The 16759-nt window shown below is 49.8% G+C and overlaps 2 protein-coding genes across 18 annotated transcripts; both read left to right on the forward strand.

Moving 5' to 3' along the window:
- The first annotated feature begins 4768 nt into the window (after positions 1 to 4768).
- Positions 4769 to 9448, forward strand: LOC120713666 (ubiquitin-60S ribosomal protein L40-like). 17 transcript variants are annotated; one of them, XM_039999600.1, is made up of 8 exons: positions 4769 to 4898; positions 5743 to 5895; positions 5965 to 6081; positions 6362 to 6437; positions 6499 to 6585; positions 7561 to 7635; positions 7901 to 7964; positions 9064 to 9448. In XM_039999600.1, the coding sequence occupies exons 3-8, from the start codon at positions 6046 to 6048 to the stop codon at positions 9236 to 9238; spliced, it is 513 nt and encodes a 170-aa protein (XP_039855534.1). In that variant the 5' UTR covers positions 4769 to 4898; positions 5743 to 5895; positions 5965 to 6045; the 3' UTR covers positions 9239 to 9448. The 17 variants fall into 17 exon arrangements, 16 of the variants coding, with proteins under 16 accessions (XP_039855534.1, XP_039855530.1, XP_039855529.1 ...); XM_039999596.1 differs by lacking the exon at positions 4769 to 4898 and adding an exon at positions 4905 to 5707 and having other exon boundaries at positions 5809 to 5895; XM_039999595.1 differs by lacking the exon at positions 4769 to 4898 and adding an exon at positions 4905 to 5182 and having other exon boundaries at positions 5371 to 5895.
- A 3668-nt stretch (positions 9449 to 13116) lies between these two features.
- On the forward strand, positions 13117 to 15960 carry LOC120713400 (G protein-regulated inducer of neurite outgrowth 1-like). The gene is made up of 3 exons (XM_039999377.1): positions 13117 to 13767; positions 15720 to 15834; positions 15920 to 15960. The coding sequence occupies exons 1-3, from the start codon at positions 13117 to 13119 to the stop codon at positions 15958 to 15960; spliced, it is 807 nt and encodes a 268-aa protein (XP_039855311.1).
- The last annotated feature ends 799 nt before the right edge of the window (positions 15961 to 16759 follow it).

Genomic DNA, 16759 nt, shown 5'->3' on the forward strand with positions numbered 1-16759 from the left:
ACTAACACAAAGGAGACAAGGATTTGTTTACCGAAGTTCACACCCGAAGGTGCTACGTCTCCGTTGAGGAAGGATTCGAGAGACGGTGCTCAAGAACCCCTATGCTCCTCTTCCAAGGACGAGATCACCTCTCAAGCCCAAGGTTACTTACTATGGATTCCTCGGCGAGGAATGGAGATTACAAACTTCTTGTGCAGCTCACAATCTTGGTTGAGCAATCACAAGCACGCCTAGCCATCTAGGAGCACAAGGCTCCAAGAGTAACAAACTTGAATCCGCGAGCTTGACCAAAACCAAGTGCTCAAGAGATGGAAATGAGGCTCACTAGCACTAATCCTTGCTCTTGCTTGCTTCTCACTCAAATCCCTCAAGGGAATCACTCAAGAATGGAGAATGAAGAGTGAGAGAGCTCCTTTTGGCTTAGGTTTGAGTTCTGTTCGTCAAAGTGGCAAGAGAGAGAGCTGAATGGGTATGGAGGAGGTATTTATAGTCTTTAGCCCAAAAATAGCCGTTGGGCGAAAGGGTACCCGGAGACTCCGGGTATATGCCCGGAGACTCCGGGCAACCCTGACTTTTCAGCCCGAAAACAGCACCCGGACACTCCGGGCAATGGGGTCCGGAGTATCCGGCCCTATACCCGGAGTATCCGGGTAAGGCAGGGAGAAACTTCGGTTTGTGGCTCTTTTGAGTTGTTTTGTGGCTCACAATCGTTTGTATAGGTTCTCTTGAGCACAAGATCTAAATCGAAACCCTTGAACCAAGTCTCTCTTGATAGTACGGCGTTCCTATACTCAAATTTCAAATTCAAAATCTAATTTCTTGAGTAAACTTGAACTCCGCTTGTTCATTTCCTTTTTGAGGGTCGTATAACGTCACTTGATTCACCTATACATGTTCACCACCTGCACACATGCTCAATTACACGATTAAATGCACATGTGTTTTGTCATTAACCACCAAAACCCACTTAGGGGCCTAGATCACTTTCAAGTATAAACTTGAAGCTCGTTATGTTAAACTTGTTGTTTCTGAGAAGATCTAGCATAGTAGAGTTGCAGTCCCTAGGTGGTCTGTGTGTACCTGTTAACCTAATGTGTTTGAGCAAAATTCTAAACCTATCACGAGTATGAGTTTTTTTGACGAGTTTAGATATTTTTAAGGAGCATGACTTTGGAACACAAAATTCAACGGGATTTGCCGTCTCCTAATTGTGAGTGCGGTGCATGTGCAGTGAAAAAAGAAAATGGCCTAACACAATTTTTTTTTGAGAAAAACATAACTTTCGTTGTTCCTTGAAGACTTAGAGCATCTCCAATAGTTCCCCATATCTCTTTCCCATCCTTATTTTTTTAGAAAAAGTAGAAAAAAACACTCTCCAATAATTTCCCATCCAACTTTCCCATCTCCTAACAATTGGCAAATTGGGTGCATCTATGCGTAAATATGTGCACTCCTTCCATCATTTCCTATCCGACCCGCGCGCTTCTCTCCTTCGCGTCGCGCCTCCTCTCCTCCGTGCCATCGTCTTGGAGCACGACGCCTTATCTGGGTCGACGTCGAGGAGTAGATCGAAGTACCGGTTCACGATCCCAGCGGCGGTGCACGAAGAGCAGCAACTCCAGCGTGAAGGCCATGGCAAGGAGGAGGTCAAGAAGCGGGAGGGGCAGTAGGACGGCGAGCGGCGCCAAGGGCGCGAGGGAGTAGAGGAGGAACAGCGCGGAGGAGGTGAACATGGAGAGGGAGAGGTGGTGCTTGGAGATGAGTGCCGAGAGGAGGCAGAGAGCGGAGAGCGCCGCGGCAAGGAGGTGCCGGAGGTGCAGCGGCGTGGTGAGGCGGCGCGGGAGGAGCTGGAGTGGCGGCAGGGCGCGGAGGGGTAGGGACTCGAGCGCGGCCAGGGCCAGGAGGCCTAGCCCGGTGCTCGAGTAGGCGACGAGGCCCAGCATCGGTGGGTGGGTGTGGGTGTGGACTCGCCGCGCGCCGCGCCGGTGGTCGTGGTCGTGGTCGTGGTCGTTGCCGGTGCGGGCGGGGTGTGCTGCTCTGCGCCTGCGGGGTGGCGGATCTGTGGGCGGGGAGGCGATGGGGGATGGCCCAGTTGGCGGCGAGCACTTGTCTTTGGATCAGTTGGCGAAATGGGTACAATTTTTCACAATTAGGGAGTAAAAATGGGGTACTCTTGGAGATGGTCTCTTTTTTGCCTTTCCATACTTATTTGTGGAGTTGGCAAACAATAAAATTTGGGGAGAAAAATTAGAAACTATTGGAGATGCTCTATGAATAAAGTGCAAATGCTAAGACGAATCAAGCTCTTCCATTATGAAGAAAAGGACATGAATCATCTGCTGGACTGCTGCACATGGCCCAAGCCTAATTCTTCTCTTGGCAAAAAAAAAAGAAACCTAATTCTTCTGCTTTTGGTACCCTCTAATTTTTTGCAAAGATATTGGTAGTTGGTACTTGGTAGGTGCCCTCTAATATACTCCGAAGATGCCATGGTATCCATATTCTGCATTTCTGCTGCAATTCTACATAACACTAGAAATGCTGGCGGCGTTGCCGCTTGTGGCCAGTGGCAGGCCTTTCATTTTTTCTAGTTCTTCTAGTGAAGTGAGGTTTTTATATTCTGGTTCTGAGATCTCTTGCATGTGGGCTCATTTGTTCTTTTTAGCAAAGCATTGTAAATGGTGTATCTTAGAGCCTGTCATTTCATCATCTACACAATGATATGTAGTAAGAGCATTAATTAACTAAAGTTGTATCCAGAAACTTTAAGCAAAAGGAGCGGTCCACATCGGTGGTCCCTTTACAACAAAATATCCCGAAACTTTAAGCAAAAGGAGCCATTTTGAGAAGTTCTGAAACTCGGTGTAGTCACTGGTGAGACCATGGTATTGTACGATGCCATTCCCGCAGCCTTGATCTTGGCAGCCACCTCCTAGAAAGGATCAAAAGATAAGTAAGTGGAATAGAATAAGGACATTTATCGAAGACATCAATAATAGATTGCACATACATAATAATAATGGGTGCAGCACAGAAAGGCAAATAACAGAATACTAGGTAAAAATGAGGAAACGACCTAAAAACAAATAAGAGGTAAGTAAATGTACCATATAACAAATGAAAGAAGAAAATAGAAGCAACAAGCAATATAGGAAATGAAATGAATGATAAACTGAAAATTGCAATATTTAATTACAGTAGTAAGAATAATTTACTTCTTGAAAATTTTGAAACTACTACTAAAAACTATGATATTTTTAAAAGGAACTCCTACAATATTTCTCCCAAGAGGCACCACGGGGACCCAAAACACTTATGGCCCATCAAACAATACTCAGCCCAATGGCACAACCCCAGCGGCCCAGCGTATATAAGCAACCTCCTTCTCGAACCCTAACCCTATTTGATCCCTCCTCACTCCTCAGCTGCAGGGACAAGGCAGGCGGCGGCCGCCACCACTCAATCACTCATTCTGCTCCTCCCTCCGTTCTTAGTTCTCTCTACTGGATCACGAAGACCACATCCGTCGCTGCTTTCACAAAGTCCCGAGCAAATTTGCATCCATGTGCAGCAGCTAGTGAAGATTAATAGTGAGCATCAAGTAGTAAAAGTACTAATCTGCTTGATGCGTTAGCTTGTGGTTGTTATTAGATAATGTGCCCTCCTCGTGTTTGGATCTGCGGCCGTATACTTGACACACGGTTGGATTTATTAGCTTGTGATTGTTCCGTACTCGTGCTTGGACCTGTTAACTTGTGCTGGAGTTTTTTTTTTCTCCAACGGAGCTTCTGCTCGGGAGCGCGGCGCGCAGACGGCGGGGCTGGCCAGATCCGGCGGCCTCGACCTCGGCCCGCGAGGTCCTCGAGCCTGCGGGCCGTCTCTCTCCTCCTCCATTGTCCGTCCATGGCCGTGGCGGCGGGATCCGTGCTGGCGCGCGCTGCGGCTGAGGCCATGGCGTGGCAGCGGACGGCTCGCGGGGCGTGTGGGGCCGCGGCGAGCGGTGGGCCTCGCAGTGGAGCTCCCTCGTGCCGTGCTCCGGGCGAGCAGCTCCGCCGCGGGCGGGCCTGCGCCGCCGCGGGCGAGCAGGCCGAGCGGGCGCGACCCTCCCCCTGCTGCGGGCGTCAGCGAGGTCGGCACCTCCTCTCGACCGCCGGCGCGGCCCTCCCCTGCCGCGGCCGTGAGCGTAGCGGCGGGGCGGAGCGGCAGTGGAGGAGGTGGAGGAGCAGGGGCGGAGCGGCAGCGGCAGCGGTCGAGCTCCCGCACGGCGGTCGGAGCGCGCGGCGGCGGCCCTGCGGGAGGCAACGGGCCTCCTCCCTTGTCCTCGTTCCCCTCCCTCGCCTGGAGCCCGCCGCTCGCCTCCTTCCTCCCCCCTCCCTCCTCCGTGCACGGCCGGATCCGGTGTGGGCCATGCGCGCGGCGCTGGAGGCCCGCGCGCTGCGGTGGAGGCCATGGCGTGGCGGCGGGAGGCGCGGCCTGCGGCAGCGGTCGGCGCATGCGGGGGGCGGCCGCGAGGAGCCGGCAGCGGGCCGTTGGTCGCCGGATCGACGGCCACGATTTTTTTTGCTGACGTGGCACAATGTGGTGCCATCTTTTAGTGCGTGATCGTAGTAAAAGATTCGCGGCGGGCTCGACGCCCGCGCAGCCTGGCCACGGTGGCTGAAAATCGGCGGCCCGTTGGATCTTCATCGTCTGGTTCCTGTCGCATGATGGCTTCTCGGCCGCTCAGCCTGCTCACGGTGGCGGTTTTGTCTGTGCTTATCCGGTATTCAGCCGACGCGTGTGGCCATTTTGGCACGCCGCGTGCCCCTTTTACTGCTCCGGTGCCTTCGAGCCGTGCCGCGTGGCTTCTCCCTCCTGCTCTTTCACTGATCCTCTCTCTCGATCCCTTTTCTTCTGGGGTAAGTTCCTGTCGCAGCCAACTGCTGTGCCTTTTCCTTCCCTGCTGAGTTCATCAGAGGTTCCTGTCGCAGTCGATTGCTCCGCCTTTTTCCTTTCCTGCTGTGTTCATCAGTGGTTGGACAGTCGGCTTGTTCGGCGTCTTGCCGGCTTGTCGCGTGCGTGACTGCTTTCTTTGCTGCCTAGCTCTCGGTTTTTCCCGTAGTTCTGCTTGGTTCTCTGCTTTGGTTGGTTTTGCTCTGCTCTCCTCGTTGCTCCTGCCGCCCCTGCGCGGGTGCGCCGGCGAGTAAGACGTTTTCTATTATTTTTGGTACGGTCAGCTGATGATTTGTATGCCTCTAATTCGCCTGCCGTTAGCGGATTCCTGCTGCGTGCTGCTGCTTCTCTTCCTTCGTGCGATGATGCTTTCTGTTCTGGTTGCTGATGGAGCTGTTTCCCTCTTTGTGCCTTTTATACTTCCACTTTTTTTTGCAGGTGCTGTGTGGATTCAGAGAGGCTCTTGTTTCCTCACGCGTAATCGTTGCTTAGAGCAGCTTATCTGCTTCTGTTTCCACTTTGCACCTCCTGATTACTTGCTTGGCCTGCCTGCTGCTGCAGCTCGCTTGGCTTATCTGGTTCTAGATCTCTTTTTCCGAACGCTGCGCGTGTGTTCGCTCTGTAGGGTTCTGATCTATGCTGTGCTACGCATGATTGGTCTTGGTAGGGCTGTTCATTTTTTTCCTTTATTTAGCAGTATCTCATGCTGTGTTCAGCAGTACCTTATGCCGTGTTAGATACTTTTTGTCCTTCCTCCCATAGTTCCTGCCAGGAGGTAGTCCTGATTTTCCCAACCGTTTCAATTAGCAGGCTCTTTGGATTGGGCTCTTGGTTTGCTTGAACCTTCTCTGCTGCTCACATAGTTCCTGCCAGGAGGTAGTCCTGATTTTCCCAACCGTTTCAATTAGCAGGCTCTTTGGATTGGGCTCTTGGTTTGCTTGAACCTTCTCTGCTGCTCACAAGGTACCAATAACTCTTGATACGCAATGTATATCCCTGCTTTTTACAGAGGTATTTTCTTTCTCCTAACAGCTCACAAGTCACAAGGGATACGAAGACTGGCTAAACCCCCCCTCCCAGACCAATAGTTGAGCACTCAAAATAGTTCGCCAGATGACACAGGGCTCCATGGCGACTACTACGAGTACGGTACGAGTACAGTACGAGTACAGCCTAATTCTTAGGCTGTCCACAATGGCAAGAGCAAGAGCAAATTTGCTCTTGCCTCGTTTCCCACGCCCTCTCTGTCTACAGTGCCAAACAGTGCATCTACAGTGCCAAACAGTAGATTTACTCCTCCATTTCCTCCTATCGCTGTGGACGGTCTTACATATTTATAGCTGCTTACTTTACATACTATAAAGTATTTTACACAGTATAACTAAACTTTCAAAACCCACAAATATCTAACAAAATTAAATGTAATTAGACTCTGACCGTGAGCCTTGGGAATGGAAGCACAAGTGCTGAAGAAGCATCTACAAAATCTACACGTCGTTCTGCAGGTATATTCTTAGATTAAAACTACAGCTATTACTACTTTCATTCGTCGCCTTTCAATTGCAGAAAAACAAACAAACCAACCTATACGTCTTCAACTGCAGAGCATCGACCAATGGAGTACAAAACTGATTCAGCTCCATCCAGACACAGGTCTTCCTCAACCTACTCCAAGCTGTGCACTCTAAATTATGTTTTGTTCTACTGTGATCTATGTAATATATGTAAATTAAACGTCATTTAATCAGTCCATCTTGAATCTACGTTTGTAACATACCTACTGCTATTTCCACTTCAAATTCTACTACAATCATCTTTGAAACTCTGGTCGACCGCGCGCATAGGCTCGCGCCAATCACTAGTCTCTGATAACATTCGTGGCGGGCTCGGCGCCGGACCAGCCGGGACACGTCGGCCTAAAATCGCTGGTCCTTGCGATGCTGATCGGTTGGCTAGCGACGTCTTCGAGCGTGCGACCGAACAAACAGCTGCCTGCCTGCCTTTGCGGCTTGCTCTGTCGGCGACACGCGCGCTCCCTTCGGCACGACGCGTGGCTCCTCACTGCTGCGGTGGCGCCGTTGCTTGGTGCCTCGTCGCGGTTGCTTGCGACTGGCTTAGGATAAATTCTATCCGGTGGCCATTCACTGATCCTTGTTCGCTGTTCTTTTCCTTCGGGTGTAAGTCGTTGCTGCCTTCGTCTTCTCCGCCTTTCTCCTTTCTTGCTGCCTGTTCAACGGAGGTTGGATTTGTTGCTTGTTTTCTCGGATCTGTTCCACCTAGCGTTGCGGCGGTTTCCTACATGCGCGCTTGCCGAGGGTTTTCTCTCCTCTCCTTGATGTTCGTTTGCAGCTTTGTTGGATTTTTTATTACGCCTGTTTTTGCTCCGCGCTTACCGTTCTTGTTATGGCTTCTCTGAAGAGGAAGAGGGCTTTCCTTTACTATGGTCAGGCGATGCTTTGTTACTTCTTTATTGCAGCTGCTGTCAGCGTTTTCATCTCTGATTTATTTCTCAGCTTTTAGTACTCCCTAGGTTCCTTGCTGCTGTCAGAGGGGCTTCTTTCTCTTATTCTTTTGTTCTGTTAATTTTTAGGAGTACATATTCTTCTACCTTCTCTTATTATGTTGCAGGTACCCTCCGGATCCACACAGGGTTGCCAGTTCGGAAGTGGTGGTTGCTGCTTTGTGTTGTCTACTTGGTGTGCGGTCCGTAAGCTCCCCTACCTGCTGCTCCTAGATGTTGCTTACTGTGCTTGTGGTACCTGTTTTTAGAGGAGCTGTTCCGTCCTGCTGTGTGCGTCCTGGCTACTATAGCTCCTTGATATCCGTCGTGCTCTGATTCAATAGTTTTGATTGGCTTCATTTTTGTAAATTTGCCAGCTAGCATGTTACGGTTCCCTGCTTTTCTCGTTTGCTGTCGTTGGTTTTGGACAACATCTCCTTATGATATGGTACTCGCTTTCGTCAGCAGGCTGTCCCTGTCGAGGATTTGATTTGCTTGGACGGTTTTCGTGCTGCAGCGACGGATCCTCACGGTGAGTGCGACGCTCCTACATTTTATTTTAGGTTCTTTTTACGGTGTACAATACGACTATATACTACCGTTCGAGAAGGACTCATATGCAAAGATCAGACAGGTGAGATTTGTTTATACTACTGCAACTTGAATCAGTAGTATAGGGTAGTATATGTAGGTAGTATAGATAGTATAAGGGTAGTTTGGGAAAGATGATTATTGATATTTATTCTTTTATATTATTTTTTTTCTCTTTCTCTTTATTTTGTTGTTCATTTCTTCGCCTCCAACCGATGAGCCCGGCGGCACCCCGTTCCGGTCTTCCCTTGCCACGAGCTCGGCGGCGCTCCGTTCCGGCATTCCCTCGTCACGAGCTCGGCGGCGCCTAGGGTTTCCCACGTCCTACCATCGGCCCCTCGGAGGATGGTGGGCAACGGCTCGCCCCCGAGAAGGGATCCGTGGCGGCGGATCGGCCCCGGCGGCGCATCAAGGCCCATGGGAGGAGGGTGTGCAGCGGCTTGCCAACGCAGTGGATTCGGCATGCGGACGGTCCCCCGCTCGGGCGCCAAGTCCTTGGCGGCGGCGGCGGCGGCCGCCACCTGTGCCCTCTAGTGGGAACGGCGCGGATCCGTGAAGTCGACCCCCGCGCTGCCTTCTCTCGCTGCCGGGTGAGGGTGAGGGTGACGGCGAGATCCCGATCGGCGGCTCGGCGCTTGACTCCTTGGCGGCGGCGGCCCCCGCGACCGTGGAGGGAATGGCGGCGCTCGGCTCGCGAATTGTGCCCCTTCCCGGCAGCGGACACGCCGGCGGCCGGCCTCCCCGGCACGCGCAGGAGGATGGTTGCGGCAGCCGTCGGCACGTGGGGGCGGCCACACACGTCGGACTGCCCCCGCCGTCCCCAGCGGCCTCCGCTGCTGCGTCGAGCCTCGGCGCGAGAAGTCCTGTCCATGCTCCACTCAGTGATCGTCCCGCAATCCTGCACTGCGATTCTCCCACGAACTTGCAGGAGATCCCTCTGTAGCCTTTCTACAAGAATTTACTTAGTATTTTGTTTATGGAAATCATTGGTTAGTCTTGGTATTCGGTGCAGTCCAGCAACGTCTGATTTTTGCCGGCAGGAAGCTGGAGGATGGCCGCACCCTTGCCGGCTTCAACATCCAAAAGGAGTTCACACTCCACCTGGTGCTCCGCCTCCATGGTGATCCGCAAGCCATCGGTCATTCAAGCTGCTGCTGGGCATTGTCTTTGAAGCATCTGTGTCATTTGTGTCAAGATTATGTCTGGTTTCATTAATTGGTTTGTGTCTGTGTTCACCTGAAACAGTTGTTGCTGTAAAACAGTATGACATAATCATGATTAAGTAGGTTTGTGCTGTGCAGAACGTTATTTTTGATTTAAGCATTTTCGATTCATAGATTCATGTCATTGCTCTGAACTAGTAGTTATTGGAGACCATACATACTCTGATATCTAGAGACAAAGTGACTTGCTTTTCTGTGTTTATATAGTTTTGTGCTTGACCATTGCAACATCTGGAGTAGAGAAGTTTTGGGCTCACCAGAAAAAGCGGAAATAGTTTTGGAATTTGTGATATCGACACACCATTGTAAAAATTGCATTGGTCTATCAGAGATTGCACAGAGCAGCTATACAAATTGACATGCGCGCCGATCTTAGAAAATGCTTGCTTCAAGAAAACAAAACCCATAATTAGCTCACACTGCGTTGAAATCCCAGCAGAGCATATGATCTTCTCCATTTGCAAAGATAAATATTGTTTACAACTGTACAAAACAAAGGTTGTCCACTGCAGATGTTGCTCTGCACCTGAGAAAGAACCAGGTATGACCCCCCCCCCCCAAAAAAAGAAAAAGGGAAAAACATGTTTAACGAACATGACACCATTTACGTCATTTCGAGTGATTTTGGTGATCGTATGACAACGCAATCAATAGGACTAACAAGTTTGTTAAGTGAATATTTCTAGGTCCCAAAAATGTATTAAAAAGGGTTAGCAAAGCAAAACATGAAAAAAGAACTCAAAGAAATGCTAAATTGGACGAGTTATGCAAAAATTAGTAGCACCGGTTCTTCCTATGACCCTGCACCGGACCTTCCGACAAGCATCGATTTAACTGACACTCAAAACTTATTCAAATGAGATGGACTTTAGCAGAATCTTGTAGAGATTTTCACAAGCTTTCCAAAGAGTACAAGATCATAGAAATCGGAGTTCGGAGTAAAAAGTTATTGTCAAAACACGAAGAAGCTGATTTCTGTGTGGCAAAGGTTGAACCGATGTCTATCACCGGTTATTCCTAAGCTCAAAATTTGGTCAAATGAGATGGACTTTAGCAGAATCTTGTAGAGAATTTTACAAACTTTCCAAAGAGTACAAGATCATCCAAATCGGAGTTCGGAGTAAAAAGTTATGGCCAAAATACGAAGCACCTTGAAGCTGATTTCTATAACCACCGGAAATTCCGATGCTAAAAAAAGGGCATCGGTGCAATGCCCGTACTATTGTCCAGAGCGCATGTTTTTTACCCCAGAAAGTTTCTTTAGCACCGGAAGTTCCGATGCTACCACCGGATATTCCGATGGTACTATTTTTCAGCTGCAGAACTCGTCAAAAAGGCTCAATGGCTAGTTCAAGCTATTAGTGACCGGAAGAACCGATGCCCTAGCACCGGAAGTTCCGATGCCTATGCAGAAATGTGCCCAACGGCTCTAAATGGCTAATTCGAGTTGGTGGTCTATATATATGTGTTCCCCCGGCTATTTTGAATTTGCTGGAGTTGCTGGACATCCCACACACACCCAATAACACCTCCAAGCCATCCAAGAGCATATTGATCATATTCTTAGGTTTTAGCATTAGCTTTGTAAGTGTGAGTGCTAGATTAGCTCTTGAGTGAGTGAACAAGCAAGGTAGAGATCCTTGTGGCTGGTTCTAGAGTGAACCAAACTTGTATTTCGGTGCGCCGGCCTCCTTGGAGCATTGGTGGCTCGCCGGCACGTCAACGACCCTCCGGCTTGGTGTGGAGCAGCGTCGACAACATTGTGCGGGGGACGGAGACCCCTCCTTCGTGGGCAATCTCCCTTAGTGGATATCGGGATCAAGGTGACTGTGATTGTGTTCACGGAAGAGACTTGATTGTCAGGAAGCGATACTCTTCGTGAGTGATTCAACAACGTGAATGTAGGGGCGCCTTGGTGGCAATCCGAACCACGGGATAAATCCTCGCGTCGAGAGTTTGTTTCCTCTCATCCCTCCTCGTTAAGCTTCCGTATTTCATATTGTAACTTGTGTGCCTCTACTTTCTTAGTGTAGTATCTTGCTAGGATTGGCTATAGGTTGCAAAACTATTTTGGGATGAGAGTTTCACACTAAGGTAAACCGTAGTTGCACATTTAGATAGCTTGTTTTAGTTTAAGTTTTGTGCAAACTAGTTGGAGCCATATGTTAAGATTTTTTTTAAGTTGTCTAATTCACCCGCTCCTTCTTTTGGGCTAGAGCACCCGACCACTTTCAACATGTACTGAACTGGACTCGACTAACCAAAATACTTTGACAACACCATCTGATTATACAACACTCCTACACCAAAGAAAGCTCCAAAAGCAATCGTAATGGCTATCCTTCTGTCTGTTTGTTCTCTGGAGAGAGTGGTGACATGATGTGCTTCTGCCGAACTGCAAGGTCTATCAACAACAATGCCACATAACTTAGGTTCGTCAGCCTATGGAGTGATGTGGTGGAATCTCTCCTGATAGCATGTTGGAGCTGAATTGAGTGTAGCGAGCGATTTCAAGTGACCAATCTCTTTCGGGATCATTTTGGTGAGGTTATTATGACTGAAATTCAGCATATTTGGAAAGCAATGGTTAGCCGGTAATCGAATGATGTATCTCTGTAAACAAGCACCAAAAATACCCTCTGATCCAATTTGATCGCAATATTTTTTCATGTTAGCATTGGCATCTCCATTAGGTCTGTCCGTTGGTATTTCTCCTGTAATGTCGTATTCTAAATTTCTGATATATCAAGATGGAAAAGTAACTTGAGGCTTTTGATCCAGACGGGTATCGCCCAGTGAGAGCAGCATCTCCAGATTTTTGAGCTTTGTCAGCCAAAGTGATATCTATCCAGACAATGAACACGGAGACAGGGAAAGAAACTGAACATTCTGATACCCATGAATTGTTTCATCTTCTGGCATGGCTTCACCCTTGAAGTTACTTTCAATAATTAGGATAGCGAGTTCCTTACAATCCTGATGAACCTGAGCACACAGGGAGGTAGTTATGGTCCTGGGATGCGCGACGACGCGTCCAAATTGGCGACCAAACAGGGCCCACGACTAATGCACGAAGGGTCTGCACTGCAAGAGGCGGCGCCCGTGGTGGTACGCGCAGCAACGGCCGGTGGCGCCCGGCCAAGGGCTTGATCCGAGATTGCGGCCGACAAGAGGAGGTTGTGAACTGCCTGCGCGGGGAAGAACCGGGCGGGCGCCGAGGATGCACCACGCAGGTGGGCACGGGAAGGAGGCGACTGCCGGTCAGGAGCGCCGCCACGAATAGCGGACGAGGCGGTTAGGCGGCGCGGCGCCAGCTGCCTGGGCGGGAGGAGGCGAGCGGCGCCGTGCGTCACCCTGTTAATAGTTTGGGCTGAAATGAGTTTGTGGATTGGGTTTTAAGATGGATTATGTTTGTGTGGGTTGAAATAGGTTGAATTAATTAGTGGGTTGGATTAGAGTGGGTTCTATATAAATACGGGTTGAGATGGGTTGGAATGGATTGAAATGGATATTTTGTCCAAAATAGTATGGACCCTAAAACTAAAAATTCACACCATATAATTTTTGAAATTGACTTAAATTTATTGAAGATGACTCAATATAACTCGCAGATACTCTTGGTAAGGCTATCTCCAACAACAAAGACCCAAAAACGAGACCCATTCCATGTTTTGGGTCATGCACAGTAAATGGATTGCGCCCCCAAAATCTCGGCATCTCCAACAGCGAACGCAAAATCCTCTCCAACAGCGGGCGGGCGCGGGCCTGCCCCGCACGGCGGCGCCGGCGGACAAGGGCGCTGCCCGGCGCAGGAGCTGCCCAGCGCGGTGGCCCCCTTCTCCCGCCTCGCGTTCGGCGGCGGCAACGGCCATGGCGAGCTCGTCTCCGGCGGCCATGGGGGAGCTCGACCCCGGCGGCCTGGGGGAGCTCGACCCCGACGCGGCCACGGGGGAGCTCGGCCCGGCCATGGGGGAGCTCGGCCCCGGCGGCCTGGGGAGCTCGACCCCGGCGGCCATGGGGGAGCTCCCCGCCTCGCGGTTGGCGGCGGCGACGGCCATGGCGAGCTCGGCCCCGACGGCCATGGGGGAGCTCGACCCCAGCGGCCTGGGGGAGCTCGACCCCAGCGGCCTAGGGGAGCTCGACCCCGGCGCGGCCCCGGGGGAGCTCGGCCCAGCCATGGGGGAGCTCGACCCCGGCCGCCATGGGGGAGCTCAACCCCGGCCGGCAGCAGCTCCCTGCCTCGCGGTTGGCGGCGGCGACGGCCATGGCGAGCTCGGCCCCGGCGGCCTGGGCGAGCTCGACCTTGGCACGGACATGGGGGAGCTCGACCCCCGCGCCATGGGGGAGCTCAACCCCGACGGCCTGGGGGAGCTCGCGTTCGGCGGCGGCGACGGTGTTGGCCGTGGGCGAGTGGCTCTGGTCGTCCGCACCCAGTGGTGGGCCCTGTGTGGAGACGCAGAAGGACCGAGCGAAGACGCATATTTGGGTTCTGCCTCAGCTCCGACGCAAAATGGGTCATGGGTTTGCCTCCTCCGTTGGAGTGTGTTTTGTCTCCCAAAAACACTGTGTACAACCCATTTTTGGGTTTGGGTCACGTTATGGGTCTGCTGTTGGAGACAGCCTAAGGTAGTGTGGTTAGATTTAAACGTGGGCCCCACATAAAGAGCCGGACCACAAAAATAAAACCTCGCGTTCACACTATAAAATTTTATCGCAATTGACTGAAACTTGTTGGACATGACTCAGTATGACTGGCAGCTACTCTGTGCAAAACAGTGTGGCTAAAACTAGACGTGGGTCTCATGTCAAGAGTGTGACCCTAGATATAAAACCTCGCGTTCACATTATAAAATTTTATCTAAATTGACCAAAACTTGTTGAAGATGACTCAGTATGACTGACAGCTACTCTGTGCAAAGCAGTGTGGATAAAACTACATGTGGGCCCCACATCAAGGGTCGGATCCTAAAAATAAAACCTCGTGTTCACATTATAATTTTTTATCAGAATTGACCGAAACTTGTTGGAGATGACTCAGTATGACTGGCAGCTACTTTGTGCAAAGCAGTGTGGCTAAAACTACACGTGGACCCCACGTCAAGTGTTGGACCCTGGAAATAAAACCTCGCGTTCACACTATAATTTTTTATCGAAATTGACTGGAACTTGTTGGAGATGACTCAGTATGACTGACAGCTACTCTGTGTAAAACAGTTTGGCTAAAACTGCACGTGGGCCCCACGTCAAGAGTCGGACCCTGGAAATAAAACCTCGCGTTCACACTATAAAATTTTATCGAAATTGACTGAAACTTGTTGGAGATGACTCAATATGGCTAGCAGCTACTCTGTAAAAAGCAGTGTGGCAAATACTATACGTGAGCCCCATGTCAAGAGTGGATGCACTAAACTAGTTGAAGAGAATTAGACGCAGCAGTTCGAAACCGGTTTGCTTGGGTTGAAACTATTGGTTTGGTTTGCTTTGGGAGTAAATAGGAATTAGTTTGGATTGGTTTGGGTGGAATAGCAAGTGGATGGAGTTGGTTTGGTTTCTAAAGTATATTGATAATGAAATGGTTTGGTGTGGTTTTGGACCGTGCGAGATGAGATCGGGAGGGCGTGACGGAAACGAGCTGGGGGGCTGGATCAAAAAAAAATCCCAATTAATATTAAGCTAATAATTACAATCTTACCCCTACTAATGGATGGTGGGATCTTCTCTATACCTCATATCATTAGGTGGTAGTATTGTGCACCGTAAAAAAGCTCCATGCCGCTTTAAAACTGAAGGCGATGTGAATGATGCGACGTCGATGCTCGTGCTTGTATCCTCTAATGTCGTCTGCCTTGAGCAAAAAGAAATTGCATTAGCACACCAAACTATAGAAGGGCCAAACTTTAGCCTGACACTGTCCCAATGGACAAATGAATACCATTCTGAAGTATCGGAATGGAACACACAAGTATCCCTGGAGATTAAAGGCATACCCCCCCCCCCCCCCCCCCCCCCCCGCCCCGCGTGCAAGGTAAATGCCTACACTAAGACCATGCACTCGGTCCCTACAAAACATCGACTAGGCATTCCCTACCATCACTTGCACGGTGTCAGCACACGCACATTCCCCATAACCATCACCACAACACCTTACACTGAACCAGAACAGAACCTGTCGTCACAATGGGCACAATATCCTTCAGCAGATGTTAACCTCAAAGAGTCGTCGAGCCATTTTGATCCAAGTAATCACCTAACTGCATCCAACAATATGCTAATGCTCATTATTCTTACTGACTAACAAGCATCAACCGTGTCTGTAACTAACTACCAACTTTGAATCACAGCACTTTATGAAGATCCAGACATGGTGGCACAGTCTGACTACGAGACAATGAAAGGTACCATGATAGCAAATCAAATATTTTCTCTGCAGCAATCCTATGCTCCTGTTTTCAAATCCACACCTTTTTCTGCAGGTAGCTCGAAAAGAATACGAAGATTGGCTCAACAACCGTCCTAAAACAACAAGCGGCCATTCAGATTCCAGCTCATCAGATGGCGCCGACATCCATGGCAACTACTACGCATACGGTACAGAGTACAGCAGGCTCTCTAATATACGCAATCATACCTCACTATTACACACAACATACTAACTTGAACTAAATGCAAACAGATTCCGATCGGGAACCTGCGGAATGGAAGATCAGGTGCTAAGCAAGCAAACATACAACTTTGTTTGCAGACTCTTTCAGGTGCTTTCCTACACAGACAATGCCTTCAATGCCCTTCTTAGTAATCAACAAGTTAAAAAAAAAAGAAAACATCTTACCTCCGTTTCAAATTATAGGTCGTTTGACTTTTTCAACTCTAAGTTTGACCACTCGTCTTATTCAAAAATTTATGCAAAACATCACTTCTTTTGTTGTTGATTTTTTTATCAATACAAGTTCTTCAAGAGTGACTTAAATTTGACTATGTTTACACAAATTTTTTGAATCAAACGAGTGGTCAAACTTGATGTCAAAAAAGTCAAACGACCTATAATTTGGAACGGATGGAGTATGTAATATATACACAACCTAATCGCTATTTCGTTCTTGTAACTTCAATCTACCATATAATATAGCTCGTACTGTAACCTCATTGGAATCACTTTTAAAATATTGTTGCTCACCGTGCGCATGGGCGCGCGCAAAACACGAGTCTCCGATAACATTCGTGGCGGGGGAGGCACATGGGCAGCCCGGCCACGTCTGCCGAAAATCGATGGGCCGTCCAATGTTCGTCGTGCGGTCTGCGGCCACTGGGATTTCCGCCGCTCGACTGAAGCTGCCTCGCCGACGCCGCCCACGCAGCTGCCTATGTGTCCCCAGCGTGTCATGCCATGCCGTCCCGCTGCTATGCTGCCGCCGCTGCGTCCCTCTTCTTGCCATTCCGCTGCTATGCTACCGCCGCTGCATCCCTCTTTGCGGCGGCCGCTTGCTGACTGCTTTAGGATTAAGGCTACCCGCCG

This window comes from Panicum virgatum, chromosome 6K, assembly GCF_016808335.1.
Source record: "Panicum virgatum strain AP13 chromosome 6K, P.virgatum_v5, whole genome shotgun sequence".
In the NCBI taxonomy this organism is placed as follows: domain Eukaryota; kingdom Viridiplantae; phylum Streptophyta; class Magnoliopsida; order Poales; family Poaceae; genus Panicum; species Panicum virgatum.